The sequence below is a fragment of the Trichoderma reesei genome (assembly GCF_000167675.1).
Source record: "Trichoderma reesei QM6a unplaced genomic scaffold TRIREscaffold_5, whole genome shotgun sequence".
NCBI lineage: Eukaryota > Fungi > Ascomycota > Sordariomycetes > Hypocreales > Hypocreaceae > Trichoderma > Trichoderma reesei.
The window spans coordinates 755033-770610 of record NW_006711152.1 but is presented as its reverse complement, the minus strand read 5'-3'; the positions used below and the strand labels follow the sequence as shown (position 1 = coordinate 770610).

The 15578-nt window shown below is 49.1% G+C and overlaps 4 protein-coding genes across 4 annotated transcripts; 2 read left to right on the top strand and 2 right to left on the bottom strand.

The window, feature by feature from the left end:
- Positions 1–48: 48 nt before the first annotated feature.
- On the bottom strand, positions 49–2880 carry TRIREDRAFT_58366 (uncharacterized protein; the record flags this gene model as incomplete). Its single annotated transcript, XM_006963623.1, has 4 exons — positions 49–728; positions 866–1575; positions 1610–2594; positions 2661–2880. Coding segments are annotated over 4 exons (2595 nt in total), but the record flags the coding sequence as incomplete, so codon positions are not given.
- A 2098-nt stretch (positions 2881–4978) lies between these two features.
- On the top strand, positions 4979–7200 carry TRIREDRAFT_76360 (uncharacterized protein; the record flags this gene model as incomplete). Its single annotated transcript, XM_006963809.1, has 2 exons — positions 4979–6421; positions 6596–7200. 2 exons carry the CDS (start codon positions 4979–4981, stop codon positions 7094–7096), a joined length of 1944 nt encoding a protein of 647 aa, XP_006963871.1. The 3' UTR covers positions 7097–7200.
- Positions 7201–7972: 772 nt separating this feature from the next.
- On the bottom strand, positions 7973–10065 carry TRIREDRAFT_76359 (uncharacterized protein). Its single transcript, XM_006963622.1, has 5 exons — positions 9553–10065; positions 9040–9498; positions 8625–8980; positions 8402–8554; positions 7973–8340 (listed from the first exon to the last, which is right to left on the bottom strand). The coding sequence occupies exons 1-5, from the start codon at positions 9998–10000 to the stop codon at positions 8158–8160; spliced, it is 1599 nt and encodes a 532-aa protein (XP_006963684.1). The 5' UTR covers positions 10001–10065; the 3' UTR covers positions 7973–8157.
- A 3084-nt stretch (positions 10066–13149) lies between these two features.
- TRIREDRAFT_105449 (uncharacterized protein) lies at positions 13150–14968 on the top strand (the record flags this gene model as incomplete). Its single annotated transcript, XM_006963808.1, has 3 exons — positions 13150–13803; positions 13858–14634; positions 14714–14968. The coding sequence occupies 3 exons, from the start codon at positions 13150–13152 to the stop codon at positions 14966–14968; spliced, it is 1686 nt and encodes a 561-aa protein (XP_006963870.1).
- Positions 14969–15578: the final 610 nt, after the last annotated feature.

Below are 15578 nucleotides of genomic sequence, written 5' to 3'. Positions count from 1 at the left end.
GAATCCCGGTTGCTGCGGAACGCTCAACTTGCCATTGGCGTCCGGATTCTTGAGGCGGTCGCGCCGTTGTACCAGCATCTGATGCATGCTCTTCAAGAGGTCCTCAAAAGACAGCTCTCTGTTCGAGGTGTCGAGTAATCTGTTGCGAAGGAATTGGTTCACCAACTGATTGGCTAAGGTTTTGACATCTCGAGCATTTGCCCACCCAGGCATGACACTTAACGCTCGAAACAGACGCTGGACCTTTTTGCATTCGTCGGAGGCAGGTTTGACCAAGAAGTCTCCAGTGACCTTCATCCTGTACGAAACTCTCAGTTCCCTTTCAAGCAGACTGATGCAGTCGCTGGGTTTCATAGTCTCAAAGACGAGCTCCTCAGGGAAGAGGCCGGAAAGGGCTGGATAAGTCAACATGAGGTTGTGAATGTCGTACGTGTAGCCGGCGAGTATGATGATCATCTTCCCAGCATTAGCGGGCTTTGTGAGGAACTGGATGATTTCATCCACCGCTTCCTGCGCAAACGTGCTGGATGTGAGCCTGTAGGCTTCGTCAATGAAGAGGACACGGCCCATGCCCTCCTCGAGTTTTCTCTTCGTTTTTGGCGCTGTCTGCCCCACGTATTGGCCGATGAGATCTGTCGCTGAGCATTCAATAACCTCTCTGTCCGATAAAAACCCCATGTTGTAAAAGATGATCCCCATATGCTGGGCCGTCGTTGTTTTCCCTGTACCTGTATCATCGCGTGATGTGAGAGACTGAAGCCAGAGATGGTTGGGTGGGGGTGAATTGCGGCTGAAAATGCTTGTATGTGCTGTGTATTCAAATACAGTGAAGGATGGGAGTTCAGAGGGAGTTAAGGATACGTACCTGAAGGGCCTTTGAAGATGAAATTGGTGGGAACGTGATCTCTTGGGTTGAAACCGCCCCTTCTTGCCCCATCACAACTCTGCTGGTAACCGATCAACTTGTCGATGATGCTATCCTGAACCATGCCGTTGAGGATCTTGCGGCAGTCAAGCTGCTCATTCGTCCTGCTCCGAACATCCGGGTCAAAGTCCAGTGCCTGCAACTTGAAGACCTCGTCTTCATGTGAATCGGACCGCATCTTCTTAAGAGAGAGCTCCGACAGACGCTTTTCATAGTTGAGCTTAGCTGTAGCCAGAAGCTTGTCCACCTCGCCGGCGTTGCTGAACTTGGGCCGCATGAGAGCCCTTTCGAACATGCTCTCCGCAGTGCGAAGTGCTTCCTCTGTTGCGGAAAGGTCATCACCTTGCAGCTTGCTCTCCAGGATTTGTCGCATCTGTGGAAGGGTAAAGTTCTTGAACCGGAACGGTCGCTCAATAGGAAAGCGGCGCGAGAGGCCGGGGTTGACGTTATGGAACATGTTGCGAATCTTGTCCTCATAGCCGACGAGTACTATGCAACGGTCCTCGCCCGGGACACCCTGAATCATTGAGACAATTGTATCAATGACTCCTGTCTTGAATTTGTCCTGCTCCTTGCTTGGATCGCCTGCGTCAAGCATATAGGCCTCGTCGATCACAAGGACTTTGCCTACCGTAGCCTCAAGGATTTTCCTGGTCTTGGCTTCAGATTTTCCCAAGCATTCACCGATGAAGTCGGCCGGATTTTTCAGTACGACTGTCAAAGTGCATTAGCAACGTTAAGCCAATCAACAAATAGGCAGGTTGGGAATACTTGCCGTCGCCGCGACTGAGATAGCCCAAGTCAGCCAATATGCGTCCATACAGCTTGGCCACGGTCGTCTTGCCAGTGCCAGGCTCTCCAACAAAAACCTGGTTGAGAGAAAATCTCAAAGGTTTCTTCTCCTGTATCTCCCGCTCGTAGTTCAGCCCAAGCATGCCGACCAGTCTCTGGACGCAGTCCTTGACGTGCTCAAGCCCGACCAGCTTTTGCAACTTGTCCCAAGCTGAACAATATCGTGCCACATCAGAAGGGTGCGGTCCGATTATGTCCTCCTTTGTGAACAGAAAGTAATCGGGAACATGATTGGGAATCTCTCGCTTCTCTTTCATTAGCCGCCGCGCCTGTCTCTGGGATATGCGGGCAAGGAGGTTCTCAACAGCCCTTGCGTTTCCGAAACCGCGGCTTCCTCTTCCCTGAGCAAGGCGACGGATCGCAATGCGAATGTATAACCCATCCAGGCCATCTTCAGCACGCATTTTCTTGCCAAACTTTTTGCGAATGTTATCGACCAATATTTTCCATAGGTCAGCGTCGTTGAAGTCAGCAAAGTTGAGTGTATAGGGGATACGGCTTGATAAGCCAGGGTTGTGTTCGAAGAAAGATTCCATCTCTTCGTGGTACCCGACAAAGATGAAGACCAGCTTGCCGACCTTATTTTCCATTTCAGTCAGAATGAGATCGAGTGCTTGTCGGCCAACGCCGTCAATGTACGCCGCCGTGAGCTGATATGCTTCATCAACGAAGACGACACCCTTATCCAGCGAGTGTTCTATTCCCGCGGCTCCCCTCGCAGCCAATTTCATGCCGGTCGTTTCCCAAAAATCACTTGACTCCAAAATGCCGAGCTCTTTCAGAAACTTGCTGTATAAACGAGCGACGGTCGTCTTGCCTGTTGAAAGCCAGAATTAGCTACCAGTGCGAAAATGACATAGAGGGTTGAGGCTTATGCGCTCACCAGTACCAGGATTTCCCTGAAAAATGATGTTGAACCTCTCTAAGCGCAGGCGCTTCCGCCCACCCTTCGGATGTTGCATCTTGCAAATCTCAACTTTTGATTTGATATCAAGGAGCTGTTGCTTGACCTCTTCAAGTCCCTGGTACTCCATCAATTTGTCCAAGATCGCGGACTTCTCACCTCCACCCTCGATTGTCTTCCGAAACGTCCACTGCTTCATTGCATTGGAAGACGTCTCGCCAAATGGGTTCTTGATCAATTCCATATCACTGTTCTCGTCGTCACTCTCATTGTCACTGCCGCTGTCGCTGTCGCTGTCTTCGTCGTTGTCATCGCCGTTGTTATCATCGCTGTCATCATCGCTGTCATCGTCGCTGTCATCGTCGCAATCACTCTTCCCGCCTTCGTTGTTGTCGTTGTTGCTATCAGAATTGTTGTTATCTTCCTGCTTGTCACCTCCACTGTGACTCTCATTGTCGTTGTTCATTCCACTGCCGCTGTCGTTCAAGCCGTGCTCATTGCCATTATCGGCATCTCCCTCTCTGCCATCCTCATCATGATCTTCGTTGAGGTCCTTATCATGATCCTCGCTGTCGACTTCGATATCATCTTGAGGCTTATCATCATCTGTCCCTCCAATGTTGTGTGTACCTGTCGAGACGTCGCTCATCGAGTTCTTCCGTACAGAACTAGCTGGCGTATTGCGCAGAGAAAGCTCGGGCGAAGGGGTTTGGACAGCGAAACAATTCCCAGACTCGTCACCATCTTGGGTTGTCTCACTAGCGGATGAGTCTGACAGACGATCGGGGTCGTGCTGCCTCATCTCCAGGTCGGGGTTCATAGCTTCTTGAACGAGGGGCCTTGACACTGCTGTTAGCTGATCCATATCTACAGTTCACGTCTCACGATATGCATTTGTGGGCACGTTCTTGATGGGTAATGGAACCTTACCTCTCAGCTGTCAACTAGGTCTGGTTACCTAAATTAAGGTAATGATAGAATTTGGCACAGCGGGAATCAGGTAGTTGGACGTCTTGTCGTATCCAGATGATGCATCTGCCACAGTGAGAAAGTTGGTTGCTTCAGGCAGTCCCAACCGCCTCCTCAAGCGCACCTTAAATACATCAGTGGCTCGGCAAGAGAGCTCAATAGCCTCACTTGCTTCGACGCTATCGACTTCCTGAGTGTTGCCCATTCCTGGCGCCGAGCCCGACTACAAGATACAAACACATACCTACCTACCTGTACATAAGGATGGACTTACCAACGACCACCCACGTCTCTCAGCCCCATCAATGCATGTAAGCCCAAGTTTCAGCTGTTCTGAATACCGATGAATTTCTGCATAAAGACAACTGCAGATTCAGCTACTAGGTCTTCAAGCACTCTATTGGAGCTGGCCTTAGAGTGGCAGTGAGCCTCTTCCTTGACGATGATAATCCATTGGTTGCCTCTTGCCTCTATTGAGTGCATTAAATAGACTTCAGGCATTTGTGAAGCTGCAGGCTCATGCTCTCCTGCCCGACAGCCGCAATGCTGCTCTACATACCCCAGTAAGCAAGGCATATTTCGCAATCAGTTAAGGTAAGGTAGGTATCGATGCATACATGCATACAGTGTAGTGTACGGAGTGGCCAGCCATTCGTGTGCTTTCATGCATCAACGTATCCACACACGTTCCGTCATCACATTTCTCGTTCACCGAACATGGTCCACAGGAGGGCGGCAGAGCCTCAATTTCGAAATCAACCTCCACTGCTCCAGATGCCACTCCAAGGTCCAGAATGATCCTGCCTGCAGCCACGCTGTCTTCCTATTTCAATTTCACACCGAAAGGGGAGTTGTATGGTTCCACGTTGTCTGTTCTCCCAAGTTTTGCCCCGATAACCTGTAACCCATGGCGAGCTGAGCCATCAGCCGCACATCTCCATGATAAGGCAGGCAAATGAATGGCCAGGCTCAACGACATGTTTACCTGCCAACTGCATAATGCTGCAGCGATAGGCAACAGCGACTTCGGAAGAATTCTGTGGCCTGATTCGCTCCCATTACGCGGCCAACATGGAGACTCTCACTGTCTCCATATCGAAGACTGGGAACTCGCCCTCCCCCCCTTTCGTTCTGGCTTCCTTCATTTCAAACAGCGTCGTTCTAGTACTTCTCCCCTGCAGTATTAATTGATAGGTTTCAGCCTGCAAACTCCCTTCGTGCGGGAGTATACCGTCATTTGAATAGTCAACACTTCTCATTGTACTCTAAAAGAGTGAGCCTCTTCATCACACAATTTGCCTCGATAGACATCTCAGAAGGTCAACAACATGTTGATAAACGCAACTTCACTGGCGGTCAAGAGGGCTGCAACGGGTGCCGGAGGCCAACCTTTCAATTCCGGACACAATGGGGGTGCATTCGATTGGATCTCTGCCGTGTCTGGATTGGCTTCTGCCATCGTCGGCATCATCACATTGATTACCGTCTACATCGGAGCCACGCAGTTTTTATCTCAGAATCGAATGTATCGGCATGGCCTTTCGTGGCGATCCCTTGGTCACTGGCAGAAAATTGTGGACAAATCAGGGCTTTTCGGTCTGCAAAGCCGCATTGCCGCGCCAACTGTCAGCCTCAAGTCTCTGGCCAAACAAGAATGGGAGCCCAGCATATCCTTCCCTATCGGGTTTCCCAAAGTGAAGAATGGGACTATCGAGGATGGCGAGTCCTTCGTCCAAGCCAAGGCTAGCTGGGTCAATTTCATGCAAGCACTTGGATTGGGACCACATCAAAATCATCTCTACGAGATGCAAGATGCACCTGAGCTCCTGAATGGCATCGTCCCCATGCAATGGGCTGGCAGTGATCTCGTCAGTATCAGCTCAATCTTGGGCTTCCAGTCGCCAGAGGACAAGCCAAGTTACAAATCATCCATGCCGCTGCCAATGCAATGGTCATCCCCTCTCGGTTGGCTACAGTTTAGAGCGAGCGCAAATGGTTGCGTAGCCCAATTTCGCCCTCGAAGGAAGCCACGCGATCAGATATCGCCCTCTTTGCACAGCTACTATGACCCGCAAGACTTGGTCTTGCCGTCCAAAACGTCTGTTTTGTGCTCTCGCCTCTGGACAGCAATCAATGGATACGTACTCCAGGAGAATCGGGTGTTATATCTTGGAGGCGCTGATAAACATAAGCGACCACAAGACATTGATGATGATGCCGAAATGGGAAATGAGGAATTGCTCAGAAATATCATGAAGGAAGACTTACCAGAGCAAGAACTCATGCGCCAAATGTTCGGTAAAAAGGAGGCACGATCAACGGCATTAAACCAAGAAGTTGAACGCACGAGATCAGCAATGGCACAAAAAACAACGGGCTCCCTTGGGCGGGACACGACTGAGAGCTTCCTGGAGAGTATTCTGAACACAGAGAAGCAGAAAATCGACAGGAAAGAGGTGTTGCGGCCATGTCCAGGTCTACTGTCCACAGTAGTGGAGGGACAGTTGGCATTTAGCCGCGGACTGGAGGAGCCAAACTACACGTACATTGAGTACGACCGTAAGTATGCAGTTCTGGAGGACATAGATCGTCTCCAGTATCCGTTCAACCTTGGAGACCTCTACTTGGATGGGAAATTGTTGAAATTGGTGAAAGAGGCCGTCTTGCAGCTTCAGCCGGATGGATTCTACTTCTCGCCATCGTTCTTTGTCGCCTCCGACCTACGGGAGATATTCGAAAATATTCAAGCACAATCGAACACCCTCAAAGAAGTCTTTCCGAGTAGCTGCACGCAAGGATTGGAGACGCTCAACGGGTCCGGGGGTGATATCGAGGGTCTCATGAGATCTCTTACTGCCGTCATGTCTCGCACGCGGTCACACGCTCCCGAATCTCCCCCAGCCCCAGAAAAGAATCGACATGTCATTCTGGTGAAGGCAATGGAGCTTTGCAACGACCTGCAAAGAACCCGAAAAACTGCACGAGCTCACTTTTCGGTACCGGATATGCAATTAATCGCCAAAGCCGCATCATCGCTGCGCACAGAATTCTTACAGCCAAGAGAAAATACCCAGACGCTTGATCTTGTGTGGGCACTGATCTATTCCCGTCAAGTTGTTCGGGCTGTCCTGAGGGCGCTCTCCAAAGCTCCTATGGCACGATTTCTTGAAACGCCGGTATTCTGCAAGAACAACAAGCTTGATCTCGTAGGGCTTCTTGGTGATGCTCTTCATGATGAGATGGAAGAAAAACAGAATGATGATGAGGAGAATCAAATACCCGGTCATTATCACATACCACACCTTGACGATGGCAATTTCACGGGGGAGGACATTCTAGCCGCGTTGGCACTGGTATTTCTTACTTATTTTTGGATTGACAAGTCCTGGATCACAGATACAAGTCACTATGACGCGACCATTCCGCATAGTGTTCTCATGTGTTAGTATTCATTCTCTTCTAAGGCAAGGGGTGTTGTGAGCAAGGTCACTGCATCATTTTTGGTTACCTTGCCCACCGCTATTATGTCACTGTTTCTTATCGACCTTCGCTAGCTAATCCTTTCAATGAATCACTCTGCTCGTTTCTGTCTTGAAGACGTTCAGCTTGCTCTGTTGCAGAAATGACAAGCCCAGGGACCCTCGTATTCTTGTCCCGTAGTCATTGTTCATTTCCACTACGGAAGTAATTCAAACTCAAGATCAAATCTATGGATCTCTCGAGACATGTGGATTTACCATCAGTATGGTTTGATTCTAACCTAGCTGCTGACGGTGCAGTATCCTTCCTAGGTGCTTTATCACATCTATGTAATCTGCGGGTGCCTCGTGAAGCTTGACAATGGAGCAATCCACTCCTCATATGGTACAGCCGGACTTGGTCATTTACAGCTGGTATGCGGCCAACTACTCCAATGCATTTGTTGAGATCAGCCTCATTGTGATAGAAGTAGAATGACCTACTCCCTCGAGTGATTGCGAGGATGTATGACTTCTGAGTAGCCCTAGGTTCTGCTCTCTCACTGAGTGGTTTGTTCACTCTAATACTGCGTCTGGACGATTGGCAAAGTAGTGGTCAAGTCAACAGATTATACTTGTTTACATCTTAGCAGGATACCCAAGTGTTCCCTCAACGCATTTTAAGGGAGAGCAGACACTAGTTCAAATGAGATGCTCACAGTCGTGAGTGAGGCATAATCGCATGGAATCAAGATGGGCAAACGCAGCGATAATAACGAAAGTGCCAGTGACTGACAGATTCTTTGCTTTTAGAGATTTTGAGTTCAATCACGTTGGATCGTTAATTTGATTCAAAGGGTTGGTAGGAGCCACATTATGCTCAACCCTTCAGCCATATGCTGGATGTAAATCCGCCGAATATGAGCTTATATATCGAACGACAGGTGATCAAACCATGAGACGTCACAGAATCATTCTCGTTGAGCTAGTTTCTGTCTTTGACAATTCTCATCTGACAATCGAGGAGGCCGACGTCCCCGCAAACACTGTTAGACAAGATGCAACTTAGACCTCACCGAATCTCTCCTTCTCATCGTGCAAACCAGAAACACGCCCACAGTAATTAGAGTGAAAGCAACCGCAGCAAGCCCAAAGATCCATAGATCCGGTGAGACCGTTGTTGTACTCTCACTCTGCCCCCTCCACTGAAAGAACCCCATGGAAAAGAAGGTCTACACGTTGTGAACACTGTCAGTAAAGCAGAATTTGGAAGGCTTTCCTAGGTGAACATACACAAACGAATGTTGCCGGTAAATAGATCATTCCGAGGACGGCAATGGACTTCATGAGGCTTCCATCTCGCTGAGCGGTTTCTGCCACCGCCAGGCTACTCTTGGAAATGTTTTCGTTGAGCTTTGCATCTTTGCGGCCAATATGATTGAGATCCTGTCCATGGTAGGTGTCAGCATTGAACAGGCAGACATTATCATGCTGCATATAGGATGAGAATCGTTACCAGTTGTGTTGCAAGCGACATTCCGGCCATGATGTGATCGCACTCTCTTATGAAGTCGTCGTATTCATCCATCAAGTCTTGCAGTCTTTCTCTGAGTCGCGTACCGCATTCCCTCAAAGCATCTCGCCTCCAAATCCAAGCATCAGTCTGCACGTCACATCTGATGCCAAAGTCTGTGTCCTCAAGCTCTCTTGTATGCTCAACCATCTTGCGCAGCTGCGTCTTCCAATTCTCTAGCCCGTTCTTGAGATGGCTGATCTTGATCCAGAGCATTGCACAAGTCTCTTCCTCTTCTTCATCCATGGAACCGTCTTCATTATGCAATGTCTCTGATCTGGCGGTAGTGTTAAACGTTGCTAATTGCACAAAGTAAGCTAAGATGTTCTTCGTTTGTCTGAAGTACGAGTGTCCTTACACGTTGTGGAGACAGTCTTGCCTGAGAGAAAGCTTTCAACTCTTCCCTTCATACCGTTGAAAAATGAATTGGACCTTGACGACGACGCAGGTTGCTTTTCGAGTGACTGACGAACGTCTCCACGTATTTGTTGTATACCATAGAACCAGTCATTCCTCGATTCGATGTCGATCATCCTTTGCACAAACTGAGTATTGCTTTTGCGTACAAGCCCAATGTGCCTGTCCCTCTCGAATTCTGCAAATATAGTGGGCAGCATCATGGGGTGAAAGACTTGCCCATCAAATTCGCGTAGTTTGCTCGTAATGATGGCGGAATCCGTCAATTTGTGGCCATGAATAAACCGTTGCTCCAGATCACAACCGAACCAGATGGCATTCGTTTTCATAGTGTTTGGAAAGAATGTCACGGATAGCGCCATGTCGTCTGGCCAGCTCTCAGCTGTTCTACAGGTATATACTGGCCGCTGTGTAAGCGAATGCTGTCTGTTGGGATGTTTCAAGAATGGCATACCTATAGATTCAGGGTATCTGACCCGTGAAAAGGTACAGCTTGTGTTTCTATTGATTGCTCGTATAACCGACCTGTGAATGTTTAGACTGCTCACCAGCTCCATGAAAACCTGCTCCGAAAGGGGCATCTTGGCTAGAGAAGACATCCTCCCACCCATTACCAGATTTATGATGTTGGGTATCCTTGTGATCTGGCTATTTAAGCCATCGTCTTTGTCTCCTCGGCTTGAATCTCCATATGGTAGCTGTTTCAATGTCCGTAACCATGACTCCCACTCATCTTCGTTTTCAAGTTTCGACAGCTGCGTGCAGGGTTCTCCAACAATACAACCATCATTACATCTCTCTTCGTACTTGTGTATTCGGAAAGCTTCGCTTTCACCCCTGGAAAATCTTAATAAGTCTCTATCATTCCTGTCGGGCTCGAATTTCCGACTGATCCAAGACATTTCGAATGGTAATTGATGGGTTTACTGGAGAGAGAGCGTTAATTCAACGAAGCGTATCGCGCAAATCAATTCGTCAAGCTGCGGGAGATATGCGTGCATCATCGTGAGTTCTATTACAACTACCAATATATGCAAATGCCATCAAGGTGTGGCTGAGCCCTCCATATTGCCTCGGCATTCTCTGCCTCAGGCAGCAGAGGCCAGGAATGTCCCTCTGCATGAAAAAGCTGCAGACGCCCGTCCTCGGTGTAAATCCGCCAATCAAGCGATGAGTTGACGCATGACAAGGGATGCCCTACTCAGCTGGTCAAGACCATGCAAGGCATATTTTCTGACATTAGGCTGAGGCACTTTTCGAAACGAAGAGTACAGACTGCAGTTCTGCCCAACACCAACTATGTGCCTATCAGTGTTTGATCAACCGGCAGACTGGAACATTGTCGTTTACTATCCACTGCTTGCCACGTTCTGAGGCTCTCGCCACATCAGACGTCGTGATTGGACTGACTCGGGACCGGAAGAAGCGGTGGGATTTGGGTTGCATACATGCATGAGGCCAGAAGACAGGTTTTTGACGTGTCACACGATAACATGCAACAGAGCCCTTACGACATCCATTACCGCCACATGCAGAAGCGGCCGGATGAGGGCATTGACCAGGAGTGTCACACCGATCCTCCTCGGGCGGCAGAGCCTGATTTAGTCGGCTCGAATGACCCAGGTTGAAGGGAAGATTGATGATGGTCAGGAGATGACTAGCCAACTTCAGTCTGTGCCTTATTTTCTCGACTTCCAGTCGCTCTAGGAAAAGATGTTGACGCAGGTGATCGACTTAAGCTACGGTTCAAAAGAGAGGCTCCAAGAGATCCTTGAAGAAATCCTTGGGGAGGACAATTTCAAGCTCGTGCAGGTAGTAGTCACCTTTTGCTCTGTCCTTCAGCTTGCTCTCGTAGACGCAGTACTCCTAACATTCAGCAGCGCATCTCGAACCAATGGCAGATTAAGCTCATAAGGCGACTGACAGTCGTAAGATACCAACAGATTTCCTACCTGGTTCAATGCATTATGATCCTGACTTGCCATAAGGAGGAGATCGGTGTCATTCAGACAAATATGAGAAGGCATTACCTTCCGACGGCGTAATTGTGGCATTACACTTTTGCGAGGAATCAGAATCAGAAGAGCCAGAAGTGGTGCGAAAAGAATTGCTTTGTCTTCTAAAGTAGCTTGTTTGACAGCGCAAGAAAATCTTAATGGTCAATCTGGTTGCCATGTTCGCTGGTAGATATCTGAATGCTCCAAGATTCCCATCCCAGAGCCAGCCCTGACAAGGATGGAGGCAGTCTGCGCCATTGCTCGCAACATGGACATGAATGGAATAACCTGATATTATAGCCTCCCGTAACATGGATGGAGATTCGGATTTGGTATATACAGGTGGAAGGTATGGTAGGGCTGTCTAGTAGTAGCCCGGGGAGTAAAATGTGCGGATTTCGTCTTCACTGAGCTTTCCTGGCGCCCGAATCCGATACTCGTTTGACCGCATCTTCACGCGAAATTCAGGTAGTCAGCCATGCGATCCCTTGTTTTCCTTCGCGATGCAATGTGTGTAGAGACCAATTAGATTTACCTCGACCGCATATTGTGTGTTCCAATTCCTCCTCAGGGCAGCTTCCAGCCGCTGTGGTATGATATATTCTCCAGATATGCATTGAGGCTCGTTATTTCGCCAGTCTTGGGCCGTTGGGGAATTCGATCGACTGCTGGGCGAATTTAGGGGCCGTCGCAGAGTGGAAAGTAGTTTGTTGATACCGGAAGATGATCTCGAGTCCATTGCTTCGGCAGCTTGACAGAAGATTAAGGCTGAGCATCAACAGAATGGGTGGAGAATAACCGCCAAAAGGTGGAAGGCGTTCTTATTATGTCTTCTGACAGTTTGCTGCAAACAACGAGATTGCGGTGCACAGACTGTGGCGTGGGCCACAGGTGAGGACAAAGGCAGACTCAGGTCTTCCTGCGGCGCATGCCGAAAGCCTAACCGGCAAAAGACGAATGCATCGACCCCTCAGCACGCCGGACATCGTGCCCTACAGTTACCGGAGCCTCCCCTGTGGATGAGAGGTCTGGATATTTATTGGGGCGCAGCGTCGTGGCAGAGCAATATTCGCCTCTCAGAAGCATACACATGGCACCAAATGAGTGCATCCATCAGCCAGTAAGACTGCATATTCTGTAGTCAGCCGCCAACGGCTCTAAGTGATCATTAACACCGAAGGGGCTGCTACAACCATTCATCTCTCCCTTGCCGTACGCACCCTATTCACATATAGGCAACGAGGCTGCGGCCAATCGTTCTGACCTGCAGATGTATGTCTCAACATACGACGATCAAGAGATCAGTCATTAGGGGCAAGATGTTCCTCAGGTGGTACAAGAAGTGCGGTAAAAGTCCCATCATGGCTCCAGGAACCATCGAGAGAACAGGAGGCATCTAGCAAGGCGTTTTCTGGTGTCACTCCCGTTGGGAGGGCGAACCCTACATAATGGCCTCAACCCGCTCATCCCTCATTCTCCTATGAAGATGCTGGCTGGTCGGCTTCATCGGTTGGACAACGGGCCGCGATGGACCATCGCCCTGCCTTTTCTAAGTACATAGCATGATATGTTGTGGAGAAGGGTTCAGCGCTCAATCTGCACACTTCAAGGCGTTCAGGGGAGGATGAAGCACCTTGGCTCAACGTGCATAGGAAAATGAGGCTGGCGACACCGATCATGTCTGTGGGTGGCATCATATGTATACCCTTGTCTAGCTGTTTTTGAGTGTGCGAGGCTCTTCGAAGCAGAAAAAAGGCAACCAAATCCTCTGAGCCATGCTGGCATGGACAGACACGCCCAACTTTTCACATGAAATATAGTAAAAAGGCATCAAGATCTAAAAGCCCAGTCACGTATTTAAAAACGCACTCTGGTAATAGAAATAGGGGAGCTGTTGGCGGGATTTTTCTCGTCGACTCACAACTTCACACTCTACCTCTACAGCACCTTCGAACCGACTACCTATATCAAAAGAACCACAAGGCTCTCCTTGTATTAGGCTCACCCTCCTCTATTTGTTCCCCTCATTCTGCACACTTCTTACAATTTCGATCATGCCTTCTCACACTGTCACGGCAAATGGAGGCAGTAGGAGGCCTGCAAGGTTGATAGCACGTCTCAGACAGGCATTCGTGATCAACCCCGGTGATAACGACAGACAATTCCTACCATGTGGAAAACTAAGAGAGTTATGCGATGAGCAGTCTGTCACCCAAGAGCTGGCCAGGGCCTTTCCTGAGCATGATGCTGCCTTTTGCCAACAACGCGCCAGGTGGATCTGTCATGGACAAGCTCAAGACAGATCCATCACGCCTCAGCCGTCCCTCAGAATCTTCACTATTGTTGTTCTCCTCGGCCAAGTCAGATTGATTGAGACATTCCTACAACATCAATTCTGCGACAACGACCTTCCGTTATTCAGTACGCCAAGGTTTACAGCACTTTACTCATCACGGCATCAACAAGCGCCTTACTTGAGCTTCCTCGACGAGGATGACCCATACCACATCATAAAGAGTTTCTTTCATGATCAATGGTCTGTCCTATCACCATCTTTCACTCCTCCTACCGCTGGAGACACGCGTTGCGATGTCCATGACCTTCATACACATGCAATATTACCCATCGAGGAGATCTCCAAGAAGCAATATCCAGGCGGGTTTGGATTGGTGGAAAAGGTCAAGATACACAGGGATCACAACGGTTTCGTGAGTACCTCGTTTCCGGCCCCAAAGCTCTGATCAAGCTGACCAAAAACGCAGAGACACGAGTACTTTGCCCTCAAGACTATGCATCCCATGACACCCGACGAGAGAGACAAGTTCTTCCAGCAGGAACTTGACGCTTTCCAACAAGCTCGACCCGGTGGACATATCATAGAAATTTGCGCTGCCTTCAAAAAGGGAGAAAAACGTGGTTTTCTCTTCCCCTGGGCAGACGGAGGCACTCTCAATCATTTATGGCTCAGGGCACCACACGAGATCGTCAAATCTGCAGGAGTCAAGTGGGCTGACTTCAGCCGATGGATTTGCCTACAGTGCTATGGCATCATCCACGACCTCTTCGCAATCCATGAACCGTTCGTCATGTCCGCCAAGAACGACGAGGACCTCTACGGAATACACGGCGATATTAAGCCAGACAACGTCTTGTACTTCACCAAAGACGGCTCGCCGTTGGGAACACTCAAGGTCTCGGATTTAGGTCTCATGAAGTTTCACAGACTCATCTCCCGCACCGCCCATTCAAAGTCCATGGGTTTCGCCTACCAGACGTACAGGGCGCCTGAGCACGACCTGAACAAGGTGAGGTCGAGGAAAATCGATATCTGGGCGTTTGGCTGCCTATTCGCCGAATTTGGTACATGGGCATTGGGCGGACACAACGCGATTGAACTATTCAAGACCTATCGCCTCGACGAGGACAAGGGCAACATAGATGAGAGCAAAGGAGAGTGGTCGGAGGACAACTTCTTCATCTTGAAGACGACTCGATTTTCGCAAAACAAGGTAGCCAAGCGAAAGAGTTCAGTAGATGAGGTACGTATGCTTTCCCGAGGCGACTCATACTGTAACAGACAATATGCAAAACATGGTGACTAACTATGACTTCTCGTAGTGGTTTACAGTGCTTATCAAAGACTTGGGCCCGGATATGGCAAACACCTTCTTCCCGGAATTCCTCCGATTCATCCAGAACTCGATGCTTGATCCTGACCGGAAGCATCGCGCAGACTGCAAAATGGTAGAGTCCTTCCTCGGAAGACTCTTACGCATACCCCCTGAAAGTCCTTATTGGAACTTCCCTGGAACGCGGCCATACCCAAATGGCGGTGCCACCTGGACAAGTTCGACGGGAACCCCTACTTGGTAGGATCAACGAATGCTTTTACTTCGAGATGGCAACTTTATGGAAGTGCTGATTGTATATCATTTTGTGTAGAGCTTTTCTTGTCTAAGTACAACCACCATTTTTGTCGCGGAGGCGGGACCTCTTATATATCTACATAGTAGTGTTTACTAATATCGGCCATTTTTTATACACTCCGCGGCTTCAGATTCATGATGTTGAAAGCTGCAAGTGAGGGTATCTATGATTGAATAACGGTTTTCATGTATGCATAGAGATCATTTTCGAGAGAGCGTTGGGACATAGATGGCAGGCCAGAACTATATAGGTATCTAGTGTCGACAATGCCAAAGGTACAGAATATCGCAAGGGTCTCTTACCTACCTGTTTACGACCAGTATCAGGCGCCCCATCAAGGCAAGGTACAGACGCCTTGGCGGCTTGAAACGACAAATCAGAGTACTTAACCTAGCAACGCCAATACCATCTTGAGTAAGTCAATAATAAGGTTATTTACTCGGTATATGGTAGACTTAGCAATGCCGCCATGGGAGTCAGGGGGTCGGGACGGCAGTCATCAATAGTACGTGCAGTAATCGCCGCCACGCTTGGAGCTAGACGTCTCAGCTCCCAT

Excerpts from the sequence above, each read along its gene's own strand:
- TRIREDRAFT_76359 (XM_006963622.1), bottom strand. The coding sequence starts at position 10,000 with ATGTCTTGGATCAGTCGGAAATTCGAGCCCGACAGGAATGATAGAGAC. Across the intron at positions 8,981-9,039 it reads CAAGACTGTCTCCACAACGT|CAACGTTTAACACTACCGCC; the intron begins GTAAGGACACTC and ends TTGTGCAATTAG. Across the intron at positions 8,341-8,401 it reads TACCGGCAACATTCGTTTGT|ACCTTCTTTTCCATGGGGTT; the intron begins GTATGTTCACCT and ends CACAACGTGTAG.